This window comes from Scyliorhinus torazame, chromosome 10 (assembly GCF_047496885.1).
Source record: "Scyliorhinus torazame isolate Kashiwa2021f chromosome 10, sScyTor2.1, whole genome shotgun sequence".
NCBI lineage: Eukaryota > Metazoa > Chordata > Chondrichthyes > Carcharhiniformes > Scyliorhinidae > Scyliorhinus > Scyliorhinus torazame.
The window spans coordinates 147,853,786-147,880,567 of record NC_092716.1 but is presented as its reverse complement, the minus strand read 5'-3'; the positions used below and the strand labels follow the sequence as shown (position 1 = coordinate 147,880,567).

At 46.6% G+C, this 26,782-nt stretch overlaps 1 protein-coding gene across 3 annotated transcripts in view; it reads left to right on the top strand.

Annotated features, from left to right (window-relative positions):
- LOC140430963 (tumor protein p53-inducible protein 11-like) overlaps window positions 1-26,782 on the top strand; it is a 235,251-nt gene that overhangs the window by 91,481 nt on the left and 116,988 nt on the right. For 2 of the 3 annotated variants that reach the window (XM_072518811.1, XM_072518812.1), the window contains exon 2: window positions 21,276-21,441. In XM_072518811.1, the coding sequence (XP_072374912.1) occupies window positions 21,313-21,441 (129 nt within the window). In that variant the 5' untranslated portion in view covers window positions 21,276-21,312. Of the gene's footprint in view, window positions 1-21,275; window positions 21,442-26,782 lie in introns of those variants that run through there. The other variant, XM_072518809.1, reaches the window with a different exon arrangement.

Genomic DNA, 26,782 nt, shown 5'->3' with positions numbered 1-26,782 from the left:
TCCACCTCAGATATGCATCCTTGGGACACACCTTGATGTAGCGGTCGAGCTAGGAAGGCAAAGTACATCGAGGATCACTGAGGGCATCGGGAGGTGAAGTGGGGGGGGGAGCTTGAGGGGGGGGCAGGGGGGGGTGGCACCATCGGGAGATTGGGGAATTGTTAAACACAATAACCAGTCTTGTGCACAACCAGTATGATGCCACTGTCACTTTCCTCCGTTATGCGGGCCAACCTCCGAGACCTTGGTCTATTTCTCGAGGCATCCCCCCTCCACGAAGCACTCACCCACCCTCCAGTCGTGGACATGTCCCTTGGAGCTGTGTCCTATCCCCTGGGTGTTCAGATGTTGGCTGCTGCTAGTGGTGTTACCTCCCGCAGTGCCCATGCACCACGGTTTGATTGAGATGCTGGGCAATGTCTCCCACATGACATCCCACCCAGCTGTGGCACATCGATTGTGTCTTCAGAGCATCCCACCAAGATGGTCTCCTCGGAGTCAGGAGAGGGTGCCACCCGGGATGGGCCGGCGCCTTTGGCTGGAGGACCTGCAGGAGAATCATACAATTTAGTGCTGAAGGAGACCATTGAGTCTGCACCGGCCCTTGGAAAGATCACCCTACCCAAGCCCACACCCCCACCCTCCCATAACCCAATAACTCCACCCAACCTTTTTGAACACTAAGGGCAATTTATCATGGCCAATCCACCCAACCTGCACATCTTTGGACTGTGGGAAGAAACCGGGGCACCCAGAGGAAACCAACGCTGTAACGGGAAGACCGTGCAAATTCCGCACAGACAGTGACCCAGCCGGGAATCGAACCTGGGACCCTGGAGCTGTGAAGCAACTGTGCTAACCACTATGCTACCCTGTTGCCCTTATGGACATGTGGTCAGTGGGAGGGTTGGGTCAGTCAGCATGGCAATAACAACTCATGTTTGACTGGTCCTCCGAGTGGCGCCTGGTGTTTCTCACCTCCATGGTGTCTGCCAGCCTCCGCGTTGGTGACCGCCCTGTCCTCGGCCATCCCAGTCACCTCCAGAGCATCTTCCATGAAGGAGGTGAGGATTCTTAAGTCTGCCACCCCACCGCCTGAGGAGACTCAGAGATGGCATCATTAGCCACATACATGGTTCACAGTGGAGGGAGGGGTGTGTGAAGGAAGGGTGGGGGGGGGTTGAATGGAGAGGTCGGGGTTAAGGAACGATTGGTGGGTTTGGAGGGAGGGTTTAGGCGGAAAGGCCTTGGAGCGAGGGCCGGGGGTGGGGGGGGGGGGGGGGGAGTTGGGGGTATTGGTGTCTACTCACTCGTGCTGCCTGGTGTAGGTTGTGGACTTGTTTCCGACACTGGAGGCCAGTCCTCCTGATCACACTTCCAGTGCTTACAGCCGCCGCCACCTCACCCCAGGCAGCACTGGCTGCCCTGTGGCTGGCCCTCCAGGACCTTCCAGGGAACAGGACACTCTTCTGGCTTCACTGCGTCTAGGAGCCTCCCCAAGTCTGCATCCCCGAATCTTGGGCCAGTCTCCTGGGTGCCATTGTTGGGAGCTGGCTGGGATTGGCTGAGCAAGTGCTGCTTAAGTGCTGCTCGACCTTGTTAGCAGGGGGCTGGCGGGTGCAGTGCTGGCGAATCAGCTGCCGAGTTTTCATTTGCAGCGAGAAGCCCGTGGGGCCTTGCTAAATGGACCAATTAACATTGAATAGCATTGTCGGCCTCGCTGGGCCAAGCACCAGGAAACTCGTGGCAGTTCCTGCTCGCTACCACACTAAGAAATCTTTCTGGTGAACCGCGCTCATGGAGTGCACACACAGTTTGCATATAGGCGAAGCCCACCTCTTTCTCTGACACAACAGCCCAGCATTGCTTAAAGGCCTCTGAAACTTCATTCCTTTCCCCCATCATCTCATGCTCCTTCAGATGGTTATGCCCCTCACCCAACTCCATACCACTCAAATTGCCCATGCCACTCCACATCACCTTAGATCTTCCCTCACAACTTGCCTCTCTTCATGTCAGAACAACCTGCAGCCAAATTGCCAGAAACTGACATAATAGAATGATGTCTCATTGCCATTTCTTTGTGACTTTCAAAATGCAGTGCCTAACAATCAATGGAAAGCACCAAGTGCATCAATTTTTTTTTAACAGTCAAAGCTGTCAGTAGATTTAAATCACAGCACAAAAAATGACAGCGGGGCCTGACAGGGTATTTTATTAATTTTTTTTAAATGCATTATGGTGCATTTGACTATTGGAAAAGTGCTGAAGTACATGACAACAATTACACAATGAGTTATGGAAATTTTACAGCATGGAAAGAGACCCTTTGGCCGAATGCATCTGCACCGACCATCAAGCACCTATCTACTCGAATCCCATGCTATGGCATTTCAAGTGCTCATCTAAATACTTCTTATGTCGTTAGGATTCCTGCCTCCACCACCCTTTCAGGCAGTGAGTTCCAGATTCCAACTACCCACTGGGTGAAATAGCTTTTCCTCAAATCCCCTCAAAAGAACAGAACAAAGAACAAAGAAAAGTACAGTACAGGAGCAGGTCCTTCTGTTCTCCAAACCTGTGCCGATCATAAAGCCTTCACTGAATAAAAAACCTTCTGCCCTTACTCGGTCCGTATCCCAAAGAACAAAGAAAAGTAAAGGCAAGTAAAATTAAATCTCCTGCCCCTTACCTTAAATCTGTGCCACTGGCTATTGAGCCCACCACTAAGGGAAAAAGTTCCTTCCTACTCACTCTACCTATACTGGTCAATGTTTGCAGGACAGAGCCCTATTATGAATCACTGTTTTAAAAACACATCTACATTACAATGCAGCACCTAATAGTGACAATTGAAGGTGTCAAACATTTAGAATGTTCCTGATTCCTCAGCAGGTTTCCCTCAGTAGTCACAAACTCTCAAAATGTATGTTTTAAAATGTGTGCTTCCAAATTCTGCAATACTACAAGAAAATAATGAATAGGAGGAAGTACAATTGTCCTGTGATCCTCATAATGGGGACCTCAATCTCAGAAGAGGTGCGTGTGCATTTTGCTCTTCTTCCCGACTTACGAAAAGGCCACAGGAAAATGATGTGGGATCTGGAAGGCACAGGAAAACAGATGCTCCAGCAAACAAAAAAGCAGTTCAGCATTTTGCAATCTGATTTGCACTGCCATTGGGAGAAGAAGATCTACCCCCATCTGTTAGGCAGTCAATCTGGCATCTGTGCTGGACAGGTTATTGGAGAGAATTATTGGGGACAAGAGAAACTTCATTTGGAAAGATATGGGTTAATCAAGGAAAGCCAGGAAAGATTTGTTAAGCTAACTTGATCAAATTCTTTGGCAAGATGAGAGAGAACGTTGGTCAACATAATGTTATGATATTGGGCTTTTTGGAAGGCATTCGATGAGAGATATTACTTGGCAGCTCATATGAGGCGAAAATAGTGGTCACAAAATTTGGTCAGTGCTGAAATGCAAAGGGTGATGGCGAATGGGTGATTTTCAGATCAGAAGGTGGTGTGCAGTGATACTCCACAAGAACTGTTCCACAAGGATCAGTTGTGGATCTATTATTCTGTGCAAGTATTCTATAAATATATATGATTTTAAAAAGTGCAGATGAGCCGACGGCATACTGCCCAAATCCACAAATGCCTAATTGCAGCACGACAAGGTGATAAAATGGTTCAAAATGTTATTGGATTTATAAATCGAGGAATGAAACATTGTTAGGATTCCAGATGAGAGCCAACTATTTGCAATTTGTAAAACTTTGCAGAAAGGTGACTGCACCACAGATGTCATAGCAGTGACCAATAGGTTTTTTACATGTTCAAACAAACTTTAATTTAAACACAGAATCAACCACATTAACACCAAATTATTAGTTATACAGTTAACAGTCAAAATGGTTCTTAAATAAAAGGAAAAATCTTTACTCCCTATGTGTGTAACTATATTTATATTCCAATTATGCAAACCAATATAATTCAAAGACCACTTATAAATAAAGTTGTCAGGTTGACTTGGTTTTCTCTGTGCAGGGACCTAGGAGAGAACCTTTCAGGATCCAACTCAAGACATTTCTGTTCAACCTAAAATCCTATAGCAAAACTGCAACTACAGACAGATCTCGTTCCTCCCCTTAATTACATCATCTCTACCCTAAACATAGGGAATTCTACTGTCTTCTCCTACAAGATGACCCATGACCTGGTTAGTCAGGACCAAATCACAATCCCTCAAATTATCTGTATCCCAGGGATTCTCCAAAATCCCAAACAATATTCAATAGCCCACTATCTGTGAACAAGTAAATTGTTAAAATCAATGTTTACCTCACCTTTACAACCTATTAATCACAGCTTTAGCAGATATACTGGCTGTATGCATCTTAAACTCGTTTTTGAATGGCATTACTGCAACAAGTATAAAATATGACAATTTCTAGGGGCAGCACGGTTGCACAGTGGTTAGCACTGCTGCCTCACAGCGCCAGAGACCCGGGTTCGATTCCGACCTCGGGTGACTGTGTGGAGTTTGCACAATTTTCCCGTGTCTGCATATGTTTCCTCTGGGTGCTCCGGATTCCTCCCACAGTCCATAGATGCTTGGATTGGCCATGCTAGACTTCCACCAGATGGGATTATGGGGATAGGGTGGGGGATTGAGCCTAGGTGGGGGTGCTGTTTCAGAGGGATTGTGCAGCCCCGATGGGCTGAATGGCCTCCTTCTGCACTGTAGGGATTCTATGATTCCAACATTCAGCACAATATAAAAGCAAATAAATCTTGCTCAAACTTCATAACTCACTGGTTAGGCCTCAGCTGGACTATTATGGCACAGAAGAGAAATATCAGTTTGATGAGCGACTGGAAAAGTTAGGATAGTTCTCCTTGGACCAGAGAAGATTAAGAGGTGACTTCTTGGAGGTTTCAAGTTGATGTGATAGTTTGATTAGAGAAATAGAGAAACAACTGAAACAACTACTCTTTGAAAGATCTAGCAGAGGAACATTGAACAGAATGGCATTCTGCTGTGTTATAACTCTTTATGACACTATGAACTATTGGGCTGGTTGAGCAGCTATGGAAGTGCAGTGTGATCCATTTCTTCTTCAGTCAGGATCGGAAGATCCCGTTTGCTGATCTTGTGAGATCATTAAATCTCCTTCCTCATCAGCAAGAGATGAAAGGAGTTTAAGATTTATCACTCACTTCCTGTACCAGCACCTTCTACATGGCTCGAGTCTGTAGCTCCCTTATTACTGCTGTTTTGTAAAAAGAATGGGCTGGATTTTCCGGTTCCCCAGCCGTGTGTCTCTCGGCTACACGCCTTTTGCTGGCAGGGGGATTCTACAATCCCATCACTGGTCAATGGGATTTCCCATTGAAGCCACCCCACGCTGCTGGGTAACCCATGGCATGGATGTGCTGATGGCAGGAAGAGTGAATCGCAATGGCCGGAGAATTATGGCCAATATTTAAAGCATTGCTATGTTTACCACTCATTCCTCTTTTGCCTTCCTACATTGTGGTGATACCTTTAAGAGCAGTTGAACTTTAAATGCTGCAGCTTCATCGTCAGCTATTTCCTCTGGCCCACACTCGGGGATGGATTCTCTGCACCCTGACACCGAAATCGCGTTCGGCGACGGGGCAGAGAATCTGTTTTCCCACACGAAATTGGGACCGGTGCCAGTTACTCCATTCTCCGCCCACCAAAAAGCGGTGTACTCGTGGAGTACACCGCGCCAAGTGTCAACCGCCTCAGGCCATTGCCCCGCTATCCTCCGACCCCGACAAGCTTGATTCTCGACGGCGTGGTTCTAACATGGTCCTGCCGTTCGGGAACCTCGCATGGCGGCTGCGGACTCAGTTTGGGGCCACCACAGTCAGGAGAGGGCCGATCAGAGGGCAGGGGGGGCTTCATTCAGGTCTGGGGGCTGTGTGTGAGGGCGGTCTGGGGCAGGCGAGCGGCCATTGCGGAGGATTATTTCGGCGTTCCAGGTCCGCGGGCTGAATCCGTCATGGAGCACATGCACAGCCTATAACCCAGAAGTGTGGGGGGCCGTATCGCCAGCTAGAGCTGCGAGCTCTATGACAGCTGCCTGCTAGCCCCCTGCAAGACGGTGAATCTGTGGCCTTTTGACACCAGTTTTCCTGGAGTAAAAGACCACAGTTTTCACGACGGCGAGGGGACATAGTCCCAAAAACGGAGAATCCAGTCCCCTGGTCTCTGCAGAGCATGTGGCAATTCAGACTGCTCAATTCTAATGAGCTCACCCAATAACCACTGGCAGTGCATTGAGGAATTTCTAGTTTTGGTTCTCTCCTTTTTAACAGTAGGAAGTTTGGGATTTTTCTACACTGGGTGGTCTCAAATCATCAGTAAATCCTGGATGGCCCTGATCATTGGTCCAGCTTGATTGCTGGTCAATTAGTTTGCAGCGCAATGATGGGATGCTAAGGTTTAGCAGAATGGCTTTGGTGGAATGTGGAGCTTGACTGACTGTGGGCCGAATTTTCATGGTACCTAATGGGCTCATCTCTGGCAAGTGTTTTGATTTTCATGGATGTGGCTGGATTTTAGTAGCTGCCAGGTTTTACACCAGCTACACAGAGGCAGGGACCATGGATTGGAGGCAGAGAGCATTTGAAAGCTAAGTAGAATGGTTTTGCTTCCTCTGCAGTTCAGCATGAAATTGAAGTTCTGTAGCACAAATTGTATCTGCTCAGTAATGTGAGTCACGACAATACTATAGTTGGAAGATGTCACCATCCATTAAACAATTGGGTTGCCACATTGGTGCTCCTGCCAACTGGCAAGCTATGAAGTCAAAGATCAGCACGGTAACTGTGGAAAGGTCTTCTGTTGAATTAAAAAAATAGCTCATCCAATGCATAAAAAGGTTGGATACATTTCACACTATTGAAATGGTAGTCTATTATGATAACGAGGCTTTTATGTATTCACTCTAGAAATCAGTTGAAGTAGAGCTCTGTTTGTTTGCTTGGGGAGTTTTATGGGATCTTAGTTGCAATCCAACAGTTAAATAATTTTGCAAGCATTTGACTTTGTTTAAACAGCTGGTTTGAAGAGACCGTTTACTGAGTGAGTTTTTTTTAACAAGCTATTCAATAGCTTCCAACTTTTATAATGGGGCTTGTGAGTTCGGGGGTGAAATTCTCCATCCCGCCGCGCCACATTTCTGCCCCGACCCGCCGGCGGGATGCTCCGTTACACCGGCCGGTCAATGGGGTTTCCCATTGTGGGGCAGCCCCACGTCGTCGGGAAACCCCCGGGCGCCGGCAAAACGGAGACTCCCGCCGGTGGAGAATGACGCCCCAGGCTTATTGTAAAGTATATAGCGGAGGAGCAGCAGTTAAAGTGGTCAGTAGGACAGTTGTGTATTGCTGAGCTTCTAATTATATCAGAAGCACTGGGCCAATGTTTTTTTGTCTGTTGTGTTTCCTTTTTAATTACTGTCCTGACTGTCTTTAATTTACAATATTGCTGGCTGCTGCAAACCGAAAACACCCCTGATCTAATGGACTAGCTAGGACTTCTCTTTAGGTTCTGTGGCATAGCCCGTGACGACAGTTTGATAGACTTGATAAGCAGCCAATCAGTGAGTCTGAAATTCTAAGCCATTTCTGTTTCTTGCCTGCGATTGGTGGAGCCATTCAGAATCTTCCGGAAGAAAAGCAGGTCATGTGAAGAGTTCCATTTTTGACCTGAGATCTGTGAGAAGACACATGCCTGGAAGTAGCTAGAAGACACTCTCTCTCTGCTAGGCGACTTAAAAGGCTGCTAGTCTGACCTGTGAAGGCACTCCTATTTAAATTACAGACAGCAGTCAGAACTGTGAAGGAATCTTCTGGAGTGAAATATTGCAATCAGTTTCTCACCAGGTCTGTAATACTATAAACCCCTGGCTGGGAAGGACTCAAACTGAGCGCTCTCTTTATAATTCAGCCGATGTTTCTGCACGAGAGCAGGCAAATGGAAAAGGTCTGTTATTTCCCAGGTTTAAAGTTCCAGGACTATTTCAGGGGACAGAGGCTACATCTGGTGGTCGGAGGTCAGAATTGCACCAACCTGAATCTCCTGTGTAAAGTTCCATCTGGTGGTCGGAGGTCAGAATTGCACCAACCTGAATCTCCTATGTAATGTTCCATCTGGTGGTCGGAGGTCAGAATTGCATCAATCTGAATCGCCTGTGAAAAGCTCCACCTGGTGGTCGAAGGTCAGAATTGCACTGACTTGAAGCTCTTGTATAAATCCATTCCCCAGAGGATCACATTTGAAGAACCCTGGTGCCTACAGGGGCCTGAACTGCAGCAGTGAAGATTCATCGGAAAACTTTTCCTTTAGTTCCTGTTGTTTTAATTGTTCCCCTCCCGTTACCGTGTGTTTGTCTTGTGTATGTCTATGTAGAGGGTGGGATGATATTTTGGGAATAGGTAAACTAGTAGATCATCATTCCATTATTTCCTTTATATGTTCAACTATTAGCCATTGCTATAAATAAACAGTTGGTTAATGTTTCACTTGTAAATCTGGTGTCTGTAACTCATTGGAGCAAACGGGTTAAAGATCTCAGGAAAACACAGATTATTGGTTAATTCACTTATGTTGGGACTCCGAGGTCTGTGGGGCTGGAAATGACCGTGCACTCGCCCAGGGTGTCGTAACACCAAGAATCAATTAGAAATAAGGAGTGCCTGGAAGTGCAGCAGAATGTGTACCAGGTTCAACAACACAGCTTTAGAACTTTCTAAGAGATGTCGGCAAATATGAATTTAATGTTCAGAGGCATGTCCATAAGACATGAAAAAGATAATAAACTGTTTAAATCAAACCTTAAATAAAAACAGAATATGCAACAAAACTTCAGCAGGTCTGGCAGAATCAATGGTGAGAGAAACAGTTAACGTTTTGAGTCTATATGACACTTTTAGAGCTAAAGAGAGGGAGAAATGTGGTGGACTACATAGTGTATAGGAGGGGGATGGAGCAACTGGAGCAGATTAGAAGATCAGTGATTGGTGGGAGATAGGACAGAATGCACAGAGATGTGTGGGGAATGAGACCGAGGAAGTGTTCACGACAGTATAAGACGCTAGTAGTGGTGTAATGGGAAGATATCAGAATGTGTTAATGGGAGAACAAAGATCAATACTCAGTGAAAGCAAAACTAAAGAACAAGTGACAGGTGGCCCAATGCGGGAGGGAGAGAGGGGGATTGCACTGGGACAAAAATTGCTTTGGATAACAAAAAGGGGTAAAGATGGAAGAGAAAAGTCACAGTTTAAAGTTGTTGAACTCAATGTGCTGAGCCCCAAGGCTGTAACATGCCTAATCGGAAGATGAGGTGCTGCTCCTCCAGTTTGCATTGGGCTTCACTGGAGCATTACAGCAGGCCAAGGACAGACATGTGGCCATGAGAACAATATGATGTCACTGAGGCCTCTGGAGATCTTCCCTCCATAGCTTCCACTCTCATAGTCCCCCAATCCTGGACTTCCCGCCTCTACCTCCTTCCCAGAATCCACAAACAGGACAGCCCTGGTAGACCTATTGTGTCAGCCTTTTCCTGCCCCACTGAACTCATTTCTTCCTATCTTGACTCCGCCCTCTCTCCTCTTGTTCACTTTCTTCTGTGTCATTTCAACAATTTCCAGCTTCCAACCCCCAACAGCTTCCTCTTCACCTATGGATGTCCAATCCCTCTACGCCTCACTCCCCCACCAAAAGAGTCTGGGGCTTTCCGCTCTTCCTTGAACAGAGGCCTGAACAACCCCATCCATCACTACTCTCCTCTGTCTGGCTGAACTTGTTCTTGTACTCAACAATTTTTCCTTCAACTTGTCTCCCTGCAATTAAAAGATGTGGCTCTGGTACCCCATGGGCTCCATTTATGCCTGTCCTTTTGTGGGATATGTGGAATGTTCCTTGTTCCAGTTTTATTCAGGCCCTTTACCACAACTCTACCTCTGTTACATAAATAACTGTATTGGTGCTGCTTCATGATCTCGTCTGGACTTGGAATAAATTATCGATTTGGCTTGTGGCTTTCCACTCCTCTCACCTTCACCTTGTCCATCTCTGACACTTCCCTTCCCCCCTTGACCTTTCTGCCTCCATTTCCAGTGATAGACTGACAGCCAGTATTCATTACAAACCCACTGACTGCTACAGCTTCCTCAAACACAGCTCCTCAAATCCTGCTTCCTGGAAAGACACCATCTCATTCTCTCTGTTCCTCTGTCCCTGCCACATTTGTTCCGATGATGCCACCGATGAAAATGGTTCTGACATGTGTGCCTTTTTCCTCAATCGGTGTTCCCCCAACCCTTTGTGGATCTGGGGAAGGCAATGGCACAGTGGTATTTTCAGTCGACTAGTGATCCAGAGACCCAAGGTAATGTTCTGGGGGCCAAGGATCGAATCCCACCATGGCAGATGGTGAAATTTGGGTCGATTGTCATAAAAACTCATCTGGTTCACTTCCTTGAAGGAAATCTGCTGTTCTCACCTGGTCTGACCCACATGTGACTCCAGATCCACATCATTGCTCTGTGAAATGGCCTAGCAAGCCACTCAGTTAATGGACAATTAAGGATGGGTAATAAGTGCTGGCCCAGTCAACGATGCCCACACACAGTGAAAAAAACCTCAACCGGGTTCAACCCATTTCCGGCATCTCTGCCCTCACCCCTGCCTCCCAGAACCATGACAGAGTCCCCCTTGTTCTCACTTTTCACTTCAACAACCTCTGCTTTTAAAGTATCATCCTCTCTACTGCAGCATGCTGCCAATACAAAACACAACTTCCCCTTACCCCCTTTCTCAGCATTCTGCGAGGACTACTCTCTCTGTGACACCTTGGTCCACTTCTTCTTTGGCCCTAACTCCTCATCTCCTTCCCACAGCACCTTCGCTGACAATCATAGAAGGGGTAACCTCTACTCCTTTACCTCCTCCCTCCTCACCATTCACGCTTCAAACACTCCTTTCAGGATAAGCTGTGTTCACTTGCATCTCTTTCAATTTGGTTTACTGCATTTGCTGCTCACAATGCAGTCTCCTCTACTATGAGGAAACTAAACGCAGACTGGGTGGCTGCTTTGGGGAGCATCTTTGCTCCATTCACAAGCATGACCCCAACCTTCCGGTCACTTTCCATTTCAACTCAGCATCTTGCTCTCACGTCCACATACCCGTCCTTGGCCTGCTGTAATGACCCAGTGAATGCAAACTGGAGGAGCAGCATCTCATCTTCTGATTAGGCACATTACAGCCTTCAGGACTCAACGGTGAGTTTGGTAACATTGGATTATGACCGTTCTCCTCCATCTTGACCCTTTTATTATCCAAAACATATTTGGCCCAATTCAAATCCCCCCCATCCCCCTCTTCCATTGGGCCATCTGTCACTTGTTCTTAAGTTTTGCTTTCACTAATCACTGAGCTTTGTTCTCCGACTAACCCATCTTGCGATCTTACCTTTAAGCCACAACCAGCATCTTCTATAGAACTTCACACTGCCTGCCAATAATGTTTTCTCTGTTCGTGACGTACACATCTTTATTGCAATCTCTTCTCGCTCTGACCTATCACTGACCTTTTTTTTTAATCAACATTTTATTGAGGTATTTTTTGGTTCTACAACAACGACAAAATAAACAATATACATAAGTCTATAAACATAGTGCAGAAAAAAAAGCCTGTTACCTCCCTTGCAGGTCCCACCTTTATTAAACCCCTACTCTAAACTAAAATATCCCCCTCCCCCGCCCCCTTCTGCTGACGATTAATTTTCTGCAAAGAAGTCGACCAACGGTTGCCACCTCCGGGCGAACCCTAACATTGACCCTCTCAAGACGAACTTGATTTTCTCCAGACAGAGAAAGCTAGCCATGTCAGTAAGCCAGGTCTCTGACTTCAGGGGCTTTGAATCCCTCCAAGCTAATCAAATCCGTCTCCGGGCTACCAGGGAAGCAAACGGCAGAACATCTGCCTCTTTCTCCTCCTGGATTCCCGGATCTTCCAACACCCCGAAAATCGCCACCCTTGTTTTTAACACCGTGGACATGACGTCTGCAAACCCCTGCCAGAATCCCCTGAGCTTTGGGCATGTCCAGAACATATGGACATGGTTCGCTGGCCCCCCCGCACACCTTGCACACCGGTCCTCTACAACAAAGAACCTGCTCATCCGGGCCACTGCCATGTGAGTCCGGTGAACGATCTTGAACTGTATCAGTCTGAGCCTGGCACATGTTGTGGACGCGTTGATTCTACTCAACGCATCCGCCCAGAGACCATCCTCTATCTCTCCTCCTCCCATTTGCGCTTCAGCTCCTCGGTCTGCGTGTCCTCTGCCCCCATGAGCTCCTTATAGATGTTGCAGGCCTTCCCTTCTCCCACCCTCACTCTGGAAACTACCCTATCCTGAATCCCCTTTGGTGGTAGGAGCGGGAAGGTTGAGACCTGTCTACGTAGGAAGTCCCGCAACTGCAGGTACCTAAATTTGTTTCCCCTCGCCAATCCAAATTTCTTCTCCAGCTCCCTCAAGTTAGGAAAGCTCACTTCTCTAAACATATCCCCCATCCTCTCAATTCCTGCCCTCTGCCATCTCCGAAACCCCCGGTGGTTATTACAGATTGGGGACCAGACCGATGCTCCCTCCGTCTCACATGCTTCCTCCATTGCCCCCAGACTCTCAGGGCTGCCACCACCATGGGGCTGGTGGAGTACCGTGCCGGCGGGAACGGCAGAGGCGCCGTTATCAGCGCCCCCAAACTGGTGACTTTACATGAAGCTGCCTCCATACGCTCCCATGCTGATCCCCCCCCCCCCCCTCCCGACTCCGGTCAATCATCCCCTTTTTTACTCGCGGGGTCTTGCCCGCCCAATCAAAGCCTGTGATAACTTTGTTAACCCGTTTAAAGAAGGAGCGCGGAATAAAGATAGGGAGACACTGGAGCACACACCGGAATCGCGGAAGGACCGTTATCTTCACCGTCTGGACCCTCCCAGCCAGTGACAGCGGGAGCACGTCCCACCTCCGAAAATCGTCCTTCATTTGGTCCACCAGACGGGCCAGATTAAGTTTGTGTAGCCGTTCCCATTCCCGCGCCGCTTGGATGCCTAGATACCTAAAACTTCCCCCTACCACTCTAAACGGCAGCTCCCCCAATCGCCTCTCTTGTCCCCTTGCCTGGATCACAAACATCTCGCTTTTCCCCATATTTAGTTTGTACCCCGAGAACCGGCCAAATTCCCCCAGAATCCTCATGATTTCCATCCAACCCCCCCCCCCCCCCCAACTGGGTCCGACACATACAGGAGCAGGTCGTCTGCGTAAAGTGGGACTGTGTTCCCCCCCCCGGACCAACCCCTTCCAGCCCCTTGAGGCTCTCAGCGCAATTGCCAGCGGCTCTATAGCTGGCGCGAACAACAGTGAGGAGAGGGGGCACCCCTGCCTCGTCCCCCGGTGCAGCCTGAAATAGTCCGATGTTGACCTGTTCGTCCGTACGCTAGCAACAGGAGCCTAATACAGTAACCTGATCCCGTCAATAAAGCCCCGCCCAAATCCGAACCGTCCCAGCACCTCCCACAAATATTCCCGTTCTACTCGATCAAAAGCCTTCTCTGCGTCCATTGCGGCCACTACCTCCACCTCCCTACCTTCTGGGGGCATCAGGATCGCATTTAGCAACCTTCTTACAATGGACACCAACTGCCTTCCCTTAACGAACCCCGCCTGGTCCTCCTCAATCACGTCCGGAACACAATCAACAGCGGCCCCAATATCCCAGAAAGCTTTTTGTAGAACTCCCCATTCGCGGCTTCCTCGCAAGCGCTCTGTGAGCCCTGTCCACCTCCAAGGGTCGGGGGAATGCCCCATCCCCAGCAGCTTCTCAAACATGGCCGCTATATATGCCCCAGCGACCGCTCCTTTGGATCCCTCCGGGAGCTCAACGATCCTCAGGCTCTGCCTGCGGGACCTGTTTTCTAGGTCCTCCACCTTCTCCAGAAGCCTTTTCTGCTGGTCACTTAACATCCCCACCTCCAACTCCACCGCTGTTTGATGTTCCTCCTAGTCAGCCAGCGGCTTCTCTACTTTCTGGAGCGCCCAATCTAAGTTCCAGCTGCAAAATTGTCTCTTTAATTGGGCCCAAGCAGTCCTGCTTCTGCTTGGCGAAGCCCTGCTGGATAATTTGCATCAACTGCTCCGTTGACCGCTGGGTCGACAAGCCAGATATCCGGTCCTCCGCCATGCTTTCTCCCCCAGCAGCTTCAGCCCAAGCCTTCTCTGTCTTTCTGTTTCTGCCTTTACGAGCACTTCTAGTCCTCCTCTCCGTGCACCGATGTGGGAATTCAGTTCACAATTGCCTCTGTCATCAATTTTTCAAATCACGGCCGGCACAAAATCGGAGGAAAAGGTCCAAAAGTCCGACCCGAGCGGGAGCCACCAAATGTGCGACTTACTCCTTCATAGCCGCCACCGGAAGTCATCACAAACCTTTTACTCTGTTTCGCTTTGAAGAGTCATATGGATTCAAAATGTTAACTGTTTCTCTCACCACAGATGCTGTCAGACCTGCTGAGTTTTCCCAGTATTTTATGTTTTTATTTCAGATTTCCAGCATCCACAGTATTTTGCTTTTAAATCAAACCTTATATTTTGCTTATTTAAAAAGTGGGATTTGCTGAACCAAAAGATGTCTGCTACAGGTCACATGATTCACAAGTTAGCTACAATTTCAGGACATTTCTGACCAGACTTATGGGACAAAAGCTCAACCTTCATCCTTGTGGGATCTCACACCTCTCATTGTGAGGACACATTAAAATCAATGAAAGAAGCAAGCAACAGGCGATCTGTCTCTGCAGCCTGATCTTATAACAAAGGAGGACTATCAAAACTCATTATACCTAAAGAGGCACCAATAGCCACAAGTGATCTCAGGTGAAATAAGTTGTGTGGATTTTTAAGTCATAGAAATTGCTTGTCAGCCTGGAACTGACATATTATGAAAAATGAATGAAATGAAATGTAAATGAAATGAAAATCGCTTATTGTCACAAGTAGGCTTCAATGAAGTTACTGTGAAAAGCCCCTAGTCGCCACATTCCAGCGCCTGTTCGGGGAGGCTGGTACGAGAATCGAACCGTGCTGCTGGCCTGCTTTGGTCTGCTTTAAAAACCAGCGATTTAGCCGAGTGTGCTAAACCAGCCCCTGAATATTAATGGGCAATGTAATATTAATGGGCAATTTCACATGTCCTCAGCTCCTGCCCTTTGGAGCATTTTAATATTACATTTCTAGACTCACAGCAAGACTGCTGTTTAGCCTTCAGCCTCAAACACCACAGCAGGACTCCTGACTGTCTAACAACTTTTTCCAAGTCTATGCCTCCTCAAAACCTGACTCTCTGCAGGTTTCCTGTCATTGCCCGCTGAACAGGCCAAGTTTCTGGAGGCCAACCTCATCTCACTGCGTCACCATTGACTTTAAAATAATTCTGCAACTCCTGCTTCGGCAAGCTGAGCCCGCCTGGACTTAGTCTGCCACTTTCTGGACTGTGGCAATCATGTGAACTGATATCCATATTTCTGGTTCTTTTAAATTATTCATAATTGTAAAAAAACTCATCTTTCCTGTTGTGTGTGTGTGTGCATATCTGCGTACATGTACCACGTGCTGGGTTAGAAGGTCTGACCAATCAGTACTTCAGACTGAACTCTACAGAGAGTTCGCTGCAAGTCACTTTTAGAATTGACCTCGCAAAACAAAGGTTTGGGAAAACTCTGCCCAGCCAATTACAAAAACCAAAACACTTCTGCTTCCGGACAGATGAGAAGAACATAAAGTAGCTCAGGTTTGCCTTTCTCCCTATTCCATAATGTAAGTTCGATAGATTGTTGGATGTACAAGTGGGTTTCTTTCCTAATGTTACACTGGTGTCAGTATTTGCAATGTTTACATTTAATAACTACAGCAAAATATGGGTAATTACAGTTAAGTGAGGCATCAACATTCAACTTCATTTATTTACTCAAATTTATGAGGACTAAATCTTTCAATTTAATATACTTTCCAAAAGCACATGCAGTTTATAATTTATATTCACGTAAAGCTCTCGTAGGCATTTAATCAGTTTTCAATGTTTCTCCTTTTCAACAATATGAAAATCAACTCCCGACTATTTTTTTTTAGAATAAAGCATTTGAAAAGTTTTCACGATACATTTCAATTACTGATAAATAGAAGAAATATTTAACTAGCTGAAATGCTGTTGATGTAGCTGGGAAAATGGAACAAATCACGTGGTCAAATTGCCGTCTACCAACAGTCACAGTTCTAGAAAAAAATCTAGTGAAAGGCCAGGCTTTTGAATGAGTAGAAGTCTTCAAATAAAATCTTCAATTAAGTTGAAAAGGACAGAAAGTTATCAATAAAAATTGAGAAACACCTCAATCCATTCTGATATTAATATGTCCACAGTCCCGAATCCCATGCTACCGACAGATCTTTATATATCACAGTAGTCAGTATGGAATGGCTTCTGCAATTAGCATGTGATTAGTCTTGGCCTCAAAACAGCATAAGGGACCATTTCTTTGTTTGGTCGCTGAATGTGAGGACAGTGAGGGCCGTATTTTTTAAAAATAAACTCTTACTACAGTCAAAAGTTTCAAGAATGATAGTTTGCAGTGTGTCAGTGTTGAAACAAATGGACTCAATTTGGGCTGTGGACAAATTATGGCTTTGTCGCTTTTCACAATAACATGCCTTCCATATTTTGCATTGTTTTCAAGTGGCTTCTGTTAAATTTCGTGAACCAATTTGACAGACTCCTTGAGAGGCCGAATGGGTCACAGAGCCAGCTTTTAATGTCATAGAATCGCACAGGCTTGCAGTATCCTGGTTTAATCCCTTTCTGTGCAGTGTTAACTGGCCTGAACCAGAGAATCTGATGATATGTTGCAATTCAGCACAGGGCTCTGGCCTATAGAAGGGAAAAATATCCCATCGGCCCTTCTATTTTGGATTACAATCTAGCAGCCTCTACTGGAGGGGACTGGAGGGAAGGCCAGGCTGCACTATGATTACTCACACAGTCAGCGAATGGGCTGCAGAGGACCTGGTCAATTATCACATATAAAGTATGTATATCACATATAAACCTTGAGGTGTAAAATAATAATTAGAAGAGGTCATTCAACCCTTCAAGTCGGCTCTGCCATCCAATTACCTCATGCTAATCTGCACTTCAAATCCATTTTCCCACCTTTGCTCCAGATCGTTTGATGCCCTTACCCAACCAATATGAATACTTCAATTGTCCTAGCAACCAAAGAGCGAGTTCCACATTACTCCCACGGACCTAGCTCACCTCGAGTTTTTGTGCCCTCTTGGTCTGTATTCCCTCACCAGAGGAAATGTTGCCTGATTGGATGCTTTTACACATTTCAAACATTTGGATCGGACACCTGTGGAGCGATTTCCCCCGTGAGGATCTCGTATTCAGGAGATAAAATGACAAAAAACAGAACACTGGGCCAACTGGGGAATCATCAGTATTTTGATTTTTGTGGTGCTGTGTTCCTTGTAAATGGAGTGTGTTGCCTGTTCCTCACACTGCCTTGTGACTACTAACAATTACATGATTGCAAACACTAACATCTCCCCTCCTATATGACATTTGGTCAAATTTCAGTGGAGTGAATAAAGTAGTTAGTTTCCAGGCATCCTTGCTGTAAAGATGTGCAATGAGATATGTCCTGTTGCTTGTGCAAGAGACACCCACTGGTGGAATATCATACACCTCAGGATAGTTACTGATGAGGCCATTCAGCCCATCTTCATCCATTCATTCTGAAAGCTCCCATATCCCAGGATTTTTGCTTCCACTTCTATCCAAATGTCTGATCCATGTATTGCTTATTCTTTGTTATAGAATCATAGAACGGTATAGCACCAAATGAGATTGCTCTGTCCAGTGAGTTCTTGCTGGCTCTCTTGAAGAAACAATTACCATTTGAAAGCCTCCTCCCAATGCCCAATAGCCCGCTCATTCTCCATCTTGGTAGCAATACGGTGTACTCCACGCCTATGATTTGAATAATCAATACAGCACTATACATATTATTAATCACCTCTTGAGGTTCTTCTGTGAAGTGTGTATTTTTAAAACAAAATGTCCTATATTCAGAACAAGCATAATAATAAAAGGGAATTTCCTCACCACTGCTGTATTCAAATGATAATTATTATCTGCTTCCTCAGTATAATGGTAATTTTGTGGATTGTTGTTGAGATAAAGTACAGTGTACTACATCTTGCTCAAAATAGTCATCATTGTAAAGAGAAAGCAAACTCCAACCAAGGAAGTGTTTTTGAAGTGTAGTAATGTCGGAAATGAATCAGTCAATTTGTGAACAGCAAACTTTACTCTTTCATGGGTCAACATTTGTTGCCCAAATCTAATTGCCCTTGAACTGAGTGGCTGTCGAGAACATTTATGAGAGTGTTTAAGAGTCAGCCACATTGCTGTCAGCCTGGAGTCCCTTGTAGGCCAGACCAAGTAAGGACAGCAGATTTCCTTCCCTGAAGGACATTAGTGAACCAGATAGGTTTTTATGACAAAACAAATTATGGTTTCATGGACATTATCGGGACTAGCTTACAATTCTAGATTTATTAACTGAATTCCAACTCCACCAGCAGCCATGCTGGGATTTGAATTCATGTCCCCTCGAGTATTAGCCTGGCTCTCCAGATTACTAGTCTACTGGCAGTACCAGTATTGCACCATCTCCCTGCAAATAGTAATGTGATAATGACTTGGTTATCTAATGGAAGAAGGGGAAAGGCTTGCATTTATAAAGTACTTTTCAGGATCACTGGATGTCTTAAAGTACTTTGCAGACAATTAAATACATTCCTGAATTCTAGTCACTATTGTAATGTAGGAAACACAACAGCCCAGCAGCAAACTTCCACAAGCAGCAGTGTGATAGTGACCAAGCAGATAATCCGTTTGTTGTGATGTTGATTGAGGAGTAAATATTAGCCAGGACACCAGGGATAACTCCTCTGCTCTTCCCCATGGGATGCACCAGTGGACAGTGGATCCATTGCATACACGCGAGCAAGGAAATGTGGCCTCGGTTCAATATCTCATACGGAAATGGCACCCCTGACAGTGCAACACTCCCTCAGCATGGTCCTAGGATGTTAGCGTTGTGGCGTGATTTTCCCACCGCGACAATCTCATTATGCCAGGTGCATCGCAGGAGAGGTCCAATTTGGGCTTTTTGCCAGGCGTAAAACAGTGCGCAAGTCCCTTGACGTGCGATGCCCAGTGCGATCTGGATCATGCCCTCGCTGGGCATGGCCCAGATAATTATATTTAAATTGGCCATTCAGCTCATTTATATATGCGCAGCCTATTTGAGGCCGCATTCTCCCAGCTCCTGGAAGCCACCGACTACTACGCCGAGGCCTCATCTGGGTGCCGGTGTGTTCTGGTTTCCACAAGCGGAGACCAGATGTGATAGCCACTCTGGGGCTCACGGAGGCCACTGGAGCCCTTCAGGTGGTCAGGGACATGGCAGGGAAGTATCCTGGCATGCCCCTGGCCCCCTGGCAGTACCAAATTGACACTACTAAGGTGTCAGGCACTGCCCAGGTGTCAGTCTGGCAGTGCCAGGGTACCAAATTGCCAGGTTGACACTGCTAAGGGTCAGGGCCTGAGGAGGGCCAAACCCAAGGGGGGGAATGCAAGGGTATGAAGGGTTGGGAGGTGAAGGGGAAGGTGTCGTAAAAGGGGTGTCTTAAAAGGCAGCGAACTGAAAGGGGAAGGATTCTAAAGTTCAGGGGCCCTCAGCCTCCCCATAGCAGGGTGTGCCCACTTGAGGGGAGGCGGTGATGCAGGGATTGATGGCCATGTCTGCTGGGGGTGTTATTGTCCATGAGAGGGTTGTGAGGCACCCTTAAGCTCAATTAGAAATCGGGCACCCTTGAAAACGATACCAAGATCTCTGAGGAGCCAATCTGGCCAGCGAGTTTAGTTCCCCACTGTTGAAAATATTTCCGAAAACTTTTCTAAGGGCCTGATCGAACAGTCCATCGCGCTCATCTTTAGAAGCGATGAGGCCTTAAGTCTCACGAGAGGCCTCTTGCAAGATTTGCAATGCTGGGGAGACCTCACGAGATTACGAGATGTCGTGACTTGAATCTCATCCTCACTGATACAGATTTGCATATTTAAATGAGCAGTTAGGCTCACTTAAATATGTCGGAGTCAGATTCTCCGAAGGCCTGGGATCGAACACCCATGCCAGGTAAATCATCATGGCGCTCTTTAGCACTGGTCCACACAAACGTAGACTAGGCATAATAACACCTGGGGGTGGGGATCTCCCTGGTCATCGGAAGCCTCCGAATGGTCAGACCCTGGACAGGATGGTACCCTGACACTGCCACTCAGGCACCACGGGAGTGCCAACCAAGCACCCTGGCAGTGCAACGCTGGCACTGCCAGGGTGCGAAGGTGACACTGCCAGGCTGGCAGAGGCACTGTCAGGCTTCCAGGCTGGCAGTGCCAAGGTGCCTGACTGGCAGGTTGACACTGCCAGGGATTGGGCCTGGGGTGCATTGGGCAGGTTTGGAGGCTGATGTGGAGGGGTCCAGATATTAGGTAGATTGGGGAGGCATTTAAAAATTGTGCCCCAATCTCTGATGAGCTGAGGAAAGGAAGTTAAGTGCAGCCTCGGCGGGTCGTTCCTCGCCAAGGCCCAAAAAAACCAGAGTCTCGTTTGATAGTGGGGTCGTTCTAGGCGCTGCAGTGCCAAGAAATACCCCACTAAATGCGCCCAAAACGGGGCTTTGTTTTTTTCACATTAAATCCCGTCTTAAGTGTGAGCTAGACCAGGGAGAATCTTCCCAAGCCCCAAAAATGTATGGGTGAATACCGGTGTGGATCTCACCCAAAAAGCCAATGGAAAACATGCCGCCAAATTTGCCCAAAATGGCACTTTTGTGGGTGAATCGCACCCTTCATTTTGTACTCAGACCCTGGAGTGTGCCTTGAACTTAAAAGCAAGGGTGCTACCAACTGAACCATGCCTAATAACTAAGCATGTGTTTGATTGGTTGGCCTGGTACACGGTTATTGCAGGATTCATAATGTACCTCTGACAAGTCTGTGCGAATCCATCTGCTGACTTCTTCCTTTTCTCAGTTTCAGTGTATGATCAGGTCTGGCTCTCGCTGGGAACATGGCTGCCAAACAGCAACCTCCGCTGATAAAGAAACACAGTCAAAGTGACCTGGTGAGCCGGCTGAAAACCAGGAAAATCCTCGGCGTAGGTGGAAAGGATGATGATGGAGAGATTCACAGATCAAAGGTAATGACGTTTGCATCCGTTTTCAGGAGGTCTACCTGGAATCAGGCCAGGGTTGGAGGGAGGTCTCAGCATGAGAATTTCAACTTATTTCCCCATTGACACTGCTTAGCAATAAGATGATAAAAATTAGTACAGTAACAGGCCATTAAAGATGGTTTTATTTCAGAGAACCACATCTCCTCATATCTCGGGTGTCTTTTCATGGTTGGCTTCACTGGTTTTCCTTGTTATCTTGCTTGATAACTCATTGACTTATTGGAGGACGTTCCTCGCCAAGACTCATTTCCACATTATAACTTTTGTCTGCTGGGATTGGAGCTCTTTACTACAATGAACATTTCATAATCTGTAAATATCAATTAGATCCTCTTGGACTTTCCTTCATTGAAGGTTCAGATGTGGGAACTCTTTGCAGTTACTTGTCTGAAGAATACAACACTGTAGACTCTCTTCTATCCCTGGTGAAAATCTCACCTTAATCCTGGTTTTGCTATCTTTTATTTCTTAATAGCTGATGTACTGGAACTTGCTCCATAGCCCAATGAGAAACTGCAGGTTCCACCTTGTGATATCTGTCTAGCACTCGCTGTTGGGTGACAACGGGAGTAGACTCAGCTGTGATGCCTCTGTAGTCAAAGAGCCCAGCACTGTTCATAGTACGATTAGTGAAGGATGCTCGGGTTCAGTGCCGAAGGTGATCAGCGCTAGTGGAACTGTATGTTGGCAAGGAGTCAGCTTTGGGGAGAGGAAGAAAGGTGAAAGTAGCCAATTGGCAAAGGAAACCAATATAGGTTTGGAGTAGAGGTGACCAAATATCCCCATTTTCAAAGAACATCCCTGGATCAGGTACTGTGTCGTCAGGAAATCTCCAGAAAAGTCCCCAGTACAGGAAGCTCATTCTCAAATGCCCTAGCGTTTGAAATGTTGGAATATTTCTGATAAACAAATACAGATAGAAAGAAACTATTCCCATTGGTGGAAGGATCGAGAATGAGAGAGCATAATTTAAGTTAATTGTCAAAAGTGATGTGGGGAGAAACCTTTTTTTTTTTTACACAGCGAGTAGTTTAGATGTGAATGCACTGCCTCCGAGTATGGGAGAGGCAGGTTTAAATGAGACATTCAAAAAAGGAATAGCTAGTTATCTGAAAAGGAAGAATGTGCAGGGTTATGGGGAGAAGGTGGGGGAATGGCACTTTGTGAAATGCTCATTCAGAGAGCTGGTGCAGACACGATGGACTGATTGGCTTCCTTCCGCGCCATAACAATCTGTGATTTTATGATAAATCAGGTGGAACCCAGTATACAATGTCAGTTGCCTTGGATAGAATTTTCTGCTAAATGTCTGAATAACAACAATAATCAGTGTATCAGAGAGAAATATCTGGAGTGTTTATCATTACCATGAACTATAACAGATGGTATATCACGACTGTGGTTGTCAAAACGACAACATTAACTGAATGATTTGGAGAACACACAAGATTTGGTGTAAAGTGAAAACGGTGCTGCCACCAAAGTGTAATTTGCTGCTTTAACGACCAGTGTCAAGAAGATTGTTTCATATTTATGACCAACTGAGAATAAAAAAAAGAAACACCGGTATTATGTTCAATGTGCCAGTCAGTATTTTTCATTTATAGCAGTTACAGGACGTCTATAAAATAATATGAAGGTACCACAAAACATCACACAGCTCTTCCAGCACCTGCTAGTTCAGGTTGTGTCCACCATTTTGTCCTACAAAGTTAAGCCAACACGGATTAGGTTATATAGACAGCGGGTGTGAATGTTCTTGAACAATGTTACTGTCATTATTTGTGAAGGATATCTGAATGTGTTTAGAATGCAGTATCGTGGTTATTATATACACATTAGTTTTTTTTGCAGGGCGTAAATGCAACTTTTAAAATATAAGTTGCTTAAAAGCTTTGCCACACGAATGGCACAACCTATGTTTTCCATCCTGACCATTTTGTACTCACATCCTATAGTGTCCCCAGACTCAGTTCAGAAAATGTGAATACTTTTGTTTACAGTGCATGCGAAGTTGGTGAACTGCAGGTATAGGTAGTGTTATGGGCGAGGCGTTTTCAGAACCCCAAAATGTATCATGGAGTTCAACCTCTCTCTCTCTTTCTCTTTCTTTTTCCTGTCTCTCACTCTTGTATTCAAGCCGCTTTAATTCTTTCTCATGGTCCATTTGTTTAATTTGCAACTGAATTTTGCCATTTACACTCAGTCAATTACACTGAGTTGCCTATCTCAGGCAACTTTAAATGCTTAACCACCGCCATAATTACCTCATCTTTTCGCATTTTGTCAGGTAATGTTAACTGCAATGTTCTTGCCAAATCTAACAGTCTGCTTTTTGTTTCTGTCTGTAAGGTACTACGTGTGACATTCTCCACCCCCAAAAACTTCTGAGCCTCTGAAAGAGCCATTGTTCACAACACTCTCCCCACTTAAACTAAAATACCACACCGGAAAAGCAACAATCCTTCACTGTCTTTAAGTTCACAAAAGCCAATCCAATAGATAGACTTTTATCCCCCTGGAGCCCCCAATTGTTATGGGCGAGGCGTTTTCAGAACCCCAAAATGTATCATGGAGTTCAACCAACCTCGCCCTTTAATGGATTTGTTGCTTTTCCTAGCACACGGCTTGTTCCCTAGGTGTAGTATTACAATTATGGACACGTGGGTTTGTAAACACAAAACAATGTTTATTCCATGAACTCAACTTAACATCTTAAATAAACATTGGATCTCTTAACACCCCTTACTTCAAAGATAACTTAGAAAATATTGCAACAGTAAATAATTCCTTAAAATGTTCCTTCAAACTTCCAAGAGACTTAACACCTTTAAACAAAATCACATCAGGTTAACGGTTTTACTATTATGAATTTAAATCACCCAAATGATCCAGAGATGGTCTTTTATGGCAGAGATCCAGCTCACTGCAAACACAGACACTCCCCAAGCTCTTTTTCTCCAAACTGCAAAACTAAACTGCTAAATGGCTGACCTGAGCTCAGCCCCACCCACTCTCTGACATCACTGTTTTCTTAAAGGTACATTGCTTAAACATCCATGTCTTAAAGGTACTCTCACATGACAGTAGCCACATGGGACTCTGATATGGTGGCAATAACAGAGATCAGGGAGGATTGGATTGGATTTGATTTATTGTCACGTGTACCGAGGTACAGTGAAAAGTATTGTTCTGCTACAGTCCAGACAGATCGTTCCATACATAGTGTAGTACTACTCAGTAGAGAAGATATGTGGAGAGATCAGTTCAGTCCATAAGAGGGTCATTCAGGAGTCTGGAAACATAATAATAATAATTATTATTATAATAACCTTTTATTGTCACAAGTATGAAGTTACTGTGAAAAGCCCCTAGTCGCCACATTCCGGCACCTGTTCGGGTAAGCTGGTACGGGAATTGAACTCGGGCTGCTGGCCTTGTTCTGCATCACAAACCAGCTATCTGCCGACTGAGCTAAACCAACCCTTCCTGCAATGGATAGGAAGCTGTTTTTGAATCTCTTAAGTGTGTGTTCTCAGACTTTTGTATCTCCTGGCCGATGAAAGAGGTTGGAAGAGAGAATAACCCTGGTGGGAGGGGTCTTTGACTTTCCCAAGGCAGAGTCAATGGATGGGAGGAGGGATCGCCTGAAGGACTGGGCTGTGATCACAATTCTCTATAGTTTCCTACGGTCTTGGGCCGAGCTGTTACCATACCAGGCTGTGATGCAGCCTGATAGGATGCTTTCCGTGGTGCATCTGTAAAAATTGATAAAGGTCAATGTGGTCATGCCAAATTTCTTTAGTTTCCTGAGGAAGTATAGGCGCTGTTGTGCTTTCTTGATCGTCGAGTCCTCCTAAGAATTTGAAGCTGTCAACCAGCTCCACCTCAACACCATTGATGCAGACAGGGGTGTGTACGATACTTTATTTCCTGAAGTCAATAACCAGCTCCTTAGTTTTGCTGATGTTGAGGGAAAGATTGGTGTCATTACACCACACCACTAGGTTCTCCATCTCCCTCCTGTACTCTGACTCATCGTTGTTCGAGATCCAACCCACTACGGCCATGTCATCGGCAAACTTATAGATGGAGTTGTAGCCAAATATTGCCACAGTCATACATGTATAGGGAGTATAGTAGGGACCAAAGTACGCAGCCTTATGGGGCCCCGGTATTGAGGACAATCGTGGAGGAGGTGTTGTTGTTTATTCTTACTGATTGTGGTCTACGGGTCAGGAAGACGAGGATCCAGTTTCAGAGTGAGGAGCCAAGTGCTAGGTTTTGGAGTTTTGCTATGAGCTTGGCTGGGATTATGGTGTTGAAGGCAGAGCTGTAGTCAATGAATAAGTGTCTGACGTAGAAGTCATTGTTGTCGAGATGCTCCAGGGATGAGTGTAGATTGGACACTTAGGCCGGAATTCTCCTGCCATTGCGATTCTTTTTTCCCGTGGGTTTCCCAGCGATGTGGGGTGGCTTCAATGGGGAAATTCCATTGACACGAGGTGGGAAGAAACACATGGGGGGCGATTCTCCAATATTGGGCCCAAGAGTTTCCACCGTCGTGAACGCCGTCGCATTTCACGATGGCGCGAACCGGGCGCGGTTACGTACGATTCTGACCCCCACAGGGGGCCAGCAAGGCGCTGGAGCGGTTCACGCCGCTCCAGCCTCCTCTCGCGGCGGTGAGTGGGTGCCGCGCCAACCCGCGTATGCGCAGCTGGGTCAGCTCAATCCTGCGCATGCGCAGTTGGGCCGTGCCATCCTGCGCATGCACGGGGGACTTCTTTAGCGCGCCGGCCCCGATTCAAGATGGAGTCGGTGTTCAGGGGCCGGCCACGCCAGAAAGTAGGCCCGGAGGGGGAAGAAGCCGGCCCGATGATCGGTGGGTCCCGATCACGGGCCATACCCCATCGGAGGACCCCCCCCGGTGAAGGAGCCCCCCCCCCCACAGGCCACCCCCCGACCATTCCTGCAGAGTTCCTGCCGGCAGAGACCAGGGGTGAACGGCGCCGGCGGGACTCTATCGTATCGGAGCGGCCGCTCAGCCCATCCGGGCCGGAGAATCGGTGGGCACACCAATTCCAGCGGCCCGCGGCCAGCGTCGCGCCAAACGTGCCGGCGCAAATGGTGCCGATTCTCCGCACCTCGGAAAAACTCGTGCCGGCGTCGGGGCATCATGGCGCGGCTGCGGCCCGGTGCGGGCTCAGTGAATCGCCCCCATGGTTGGGGGACCGGAGAATCCCATTCATGTTCCTGGTGACAATTTGTTTAGGAAAGCTTGGGAATGGATAAATAAATGGGG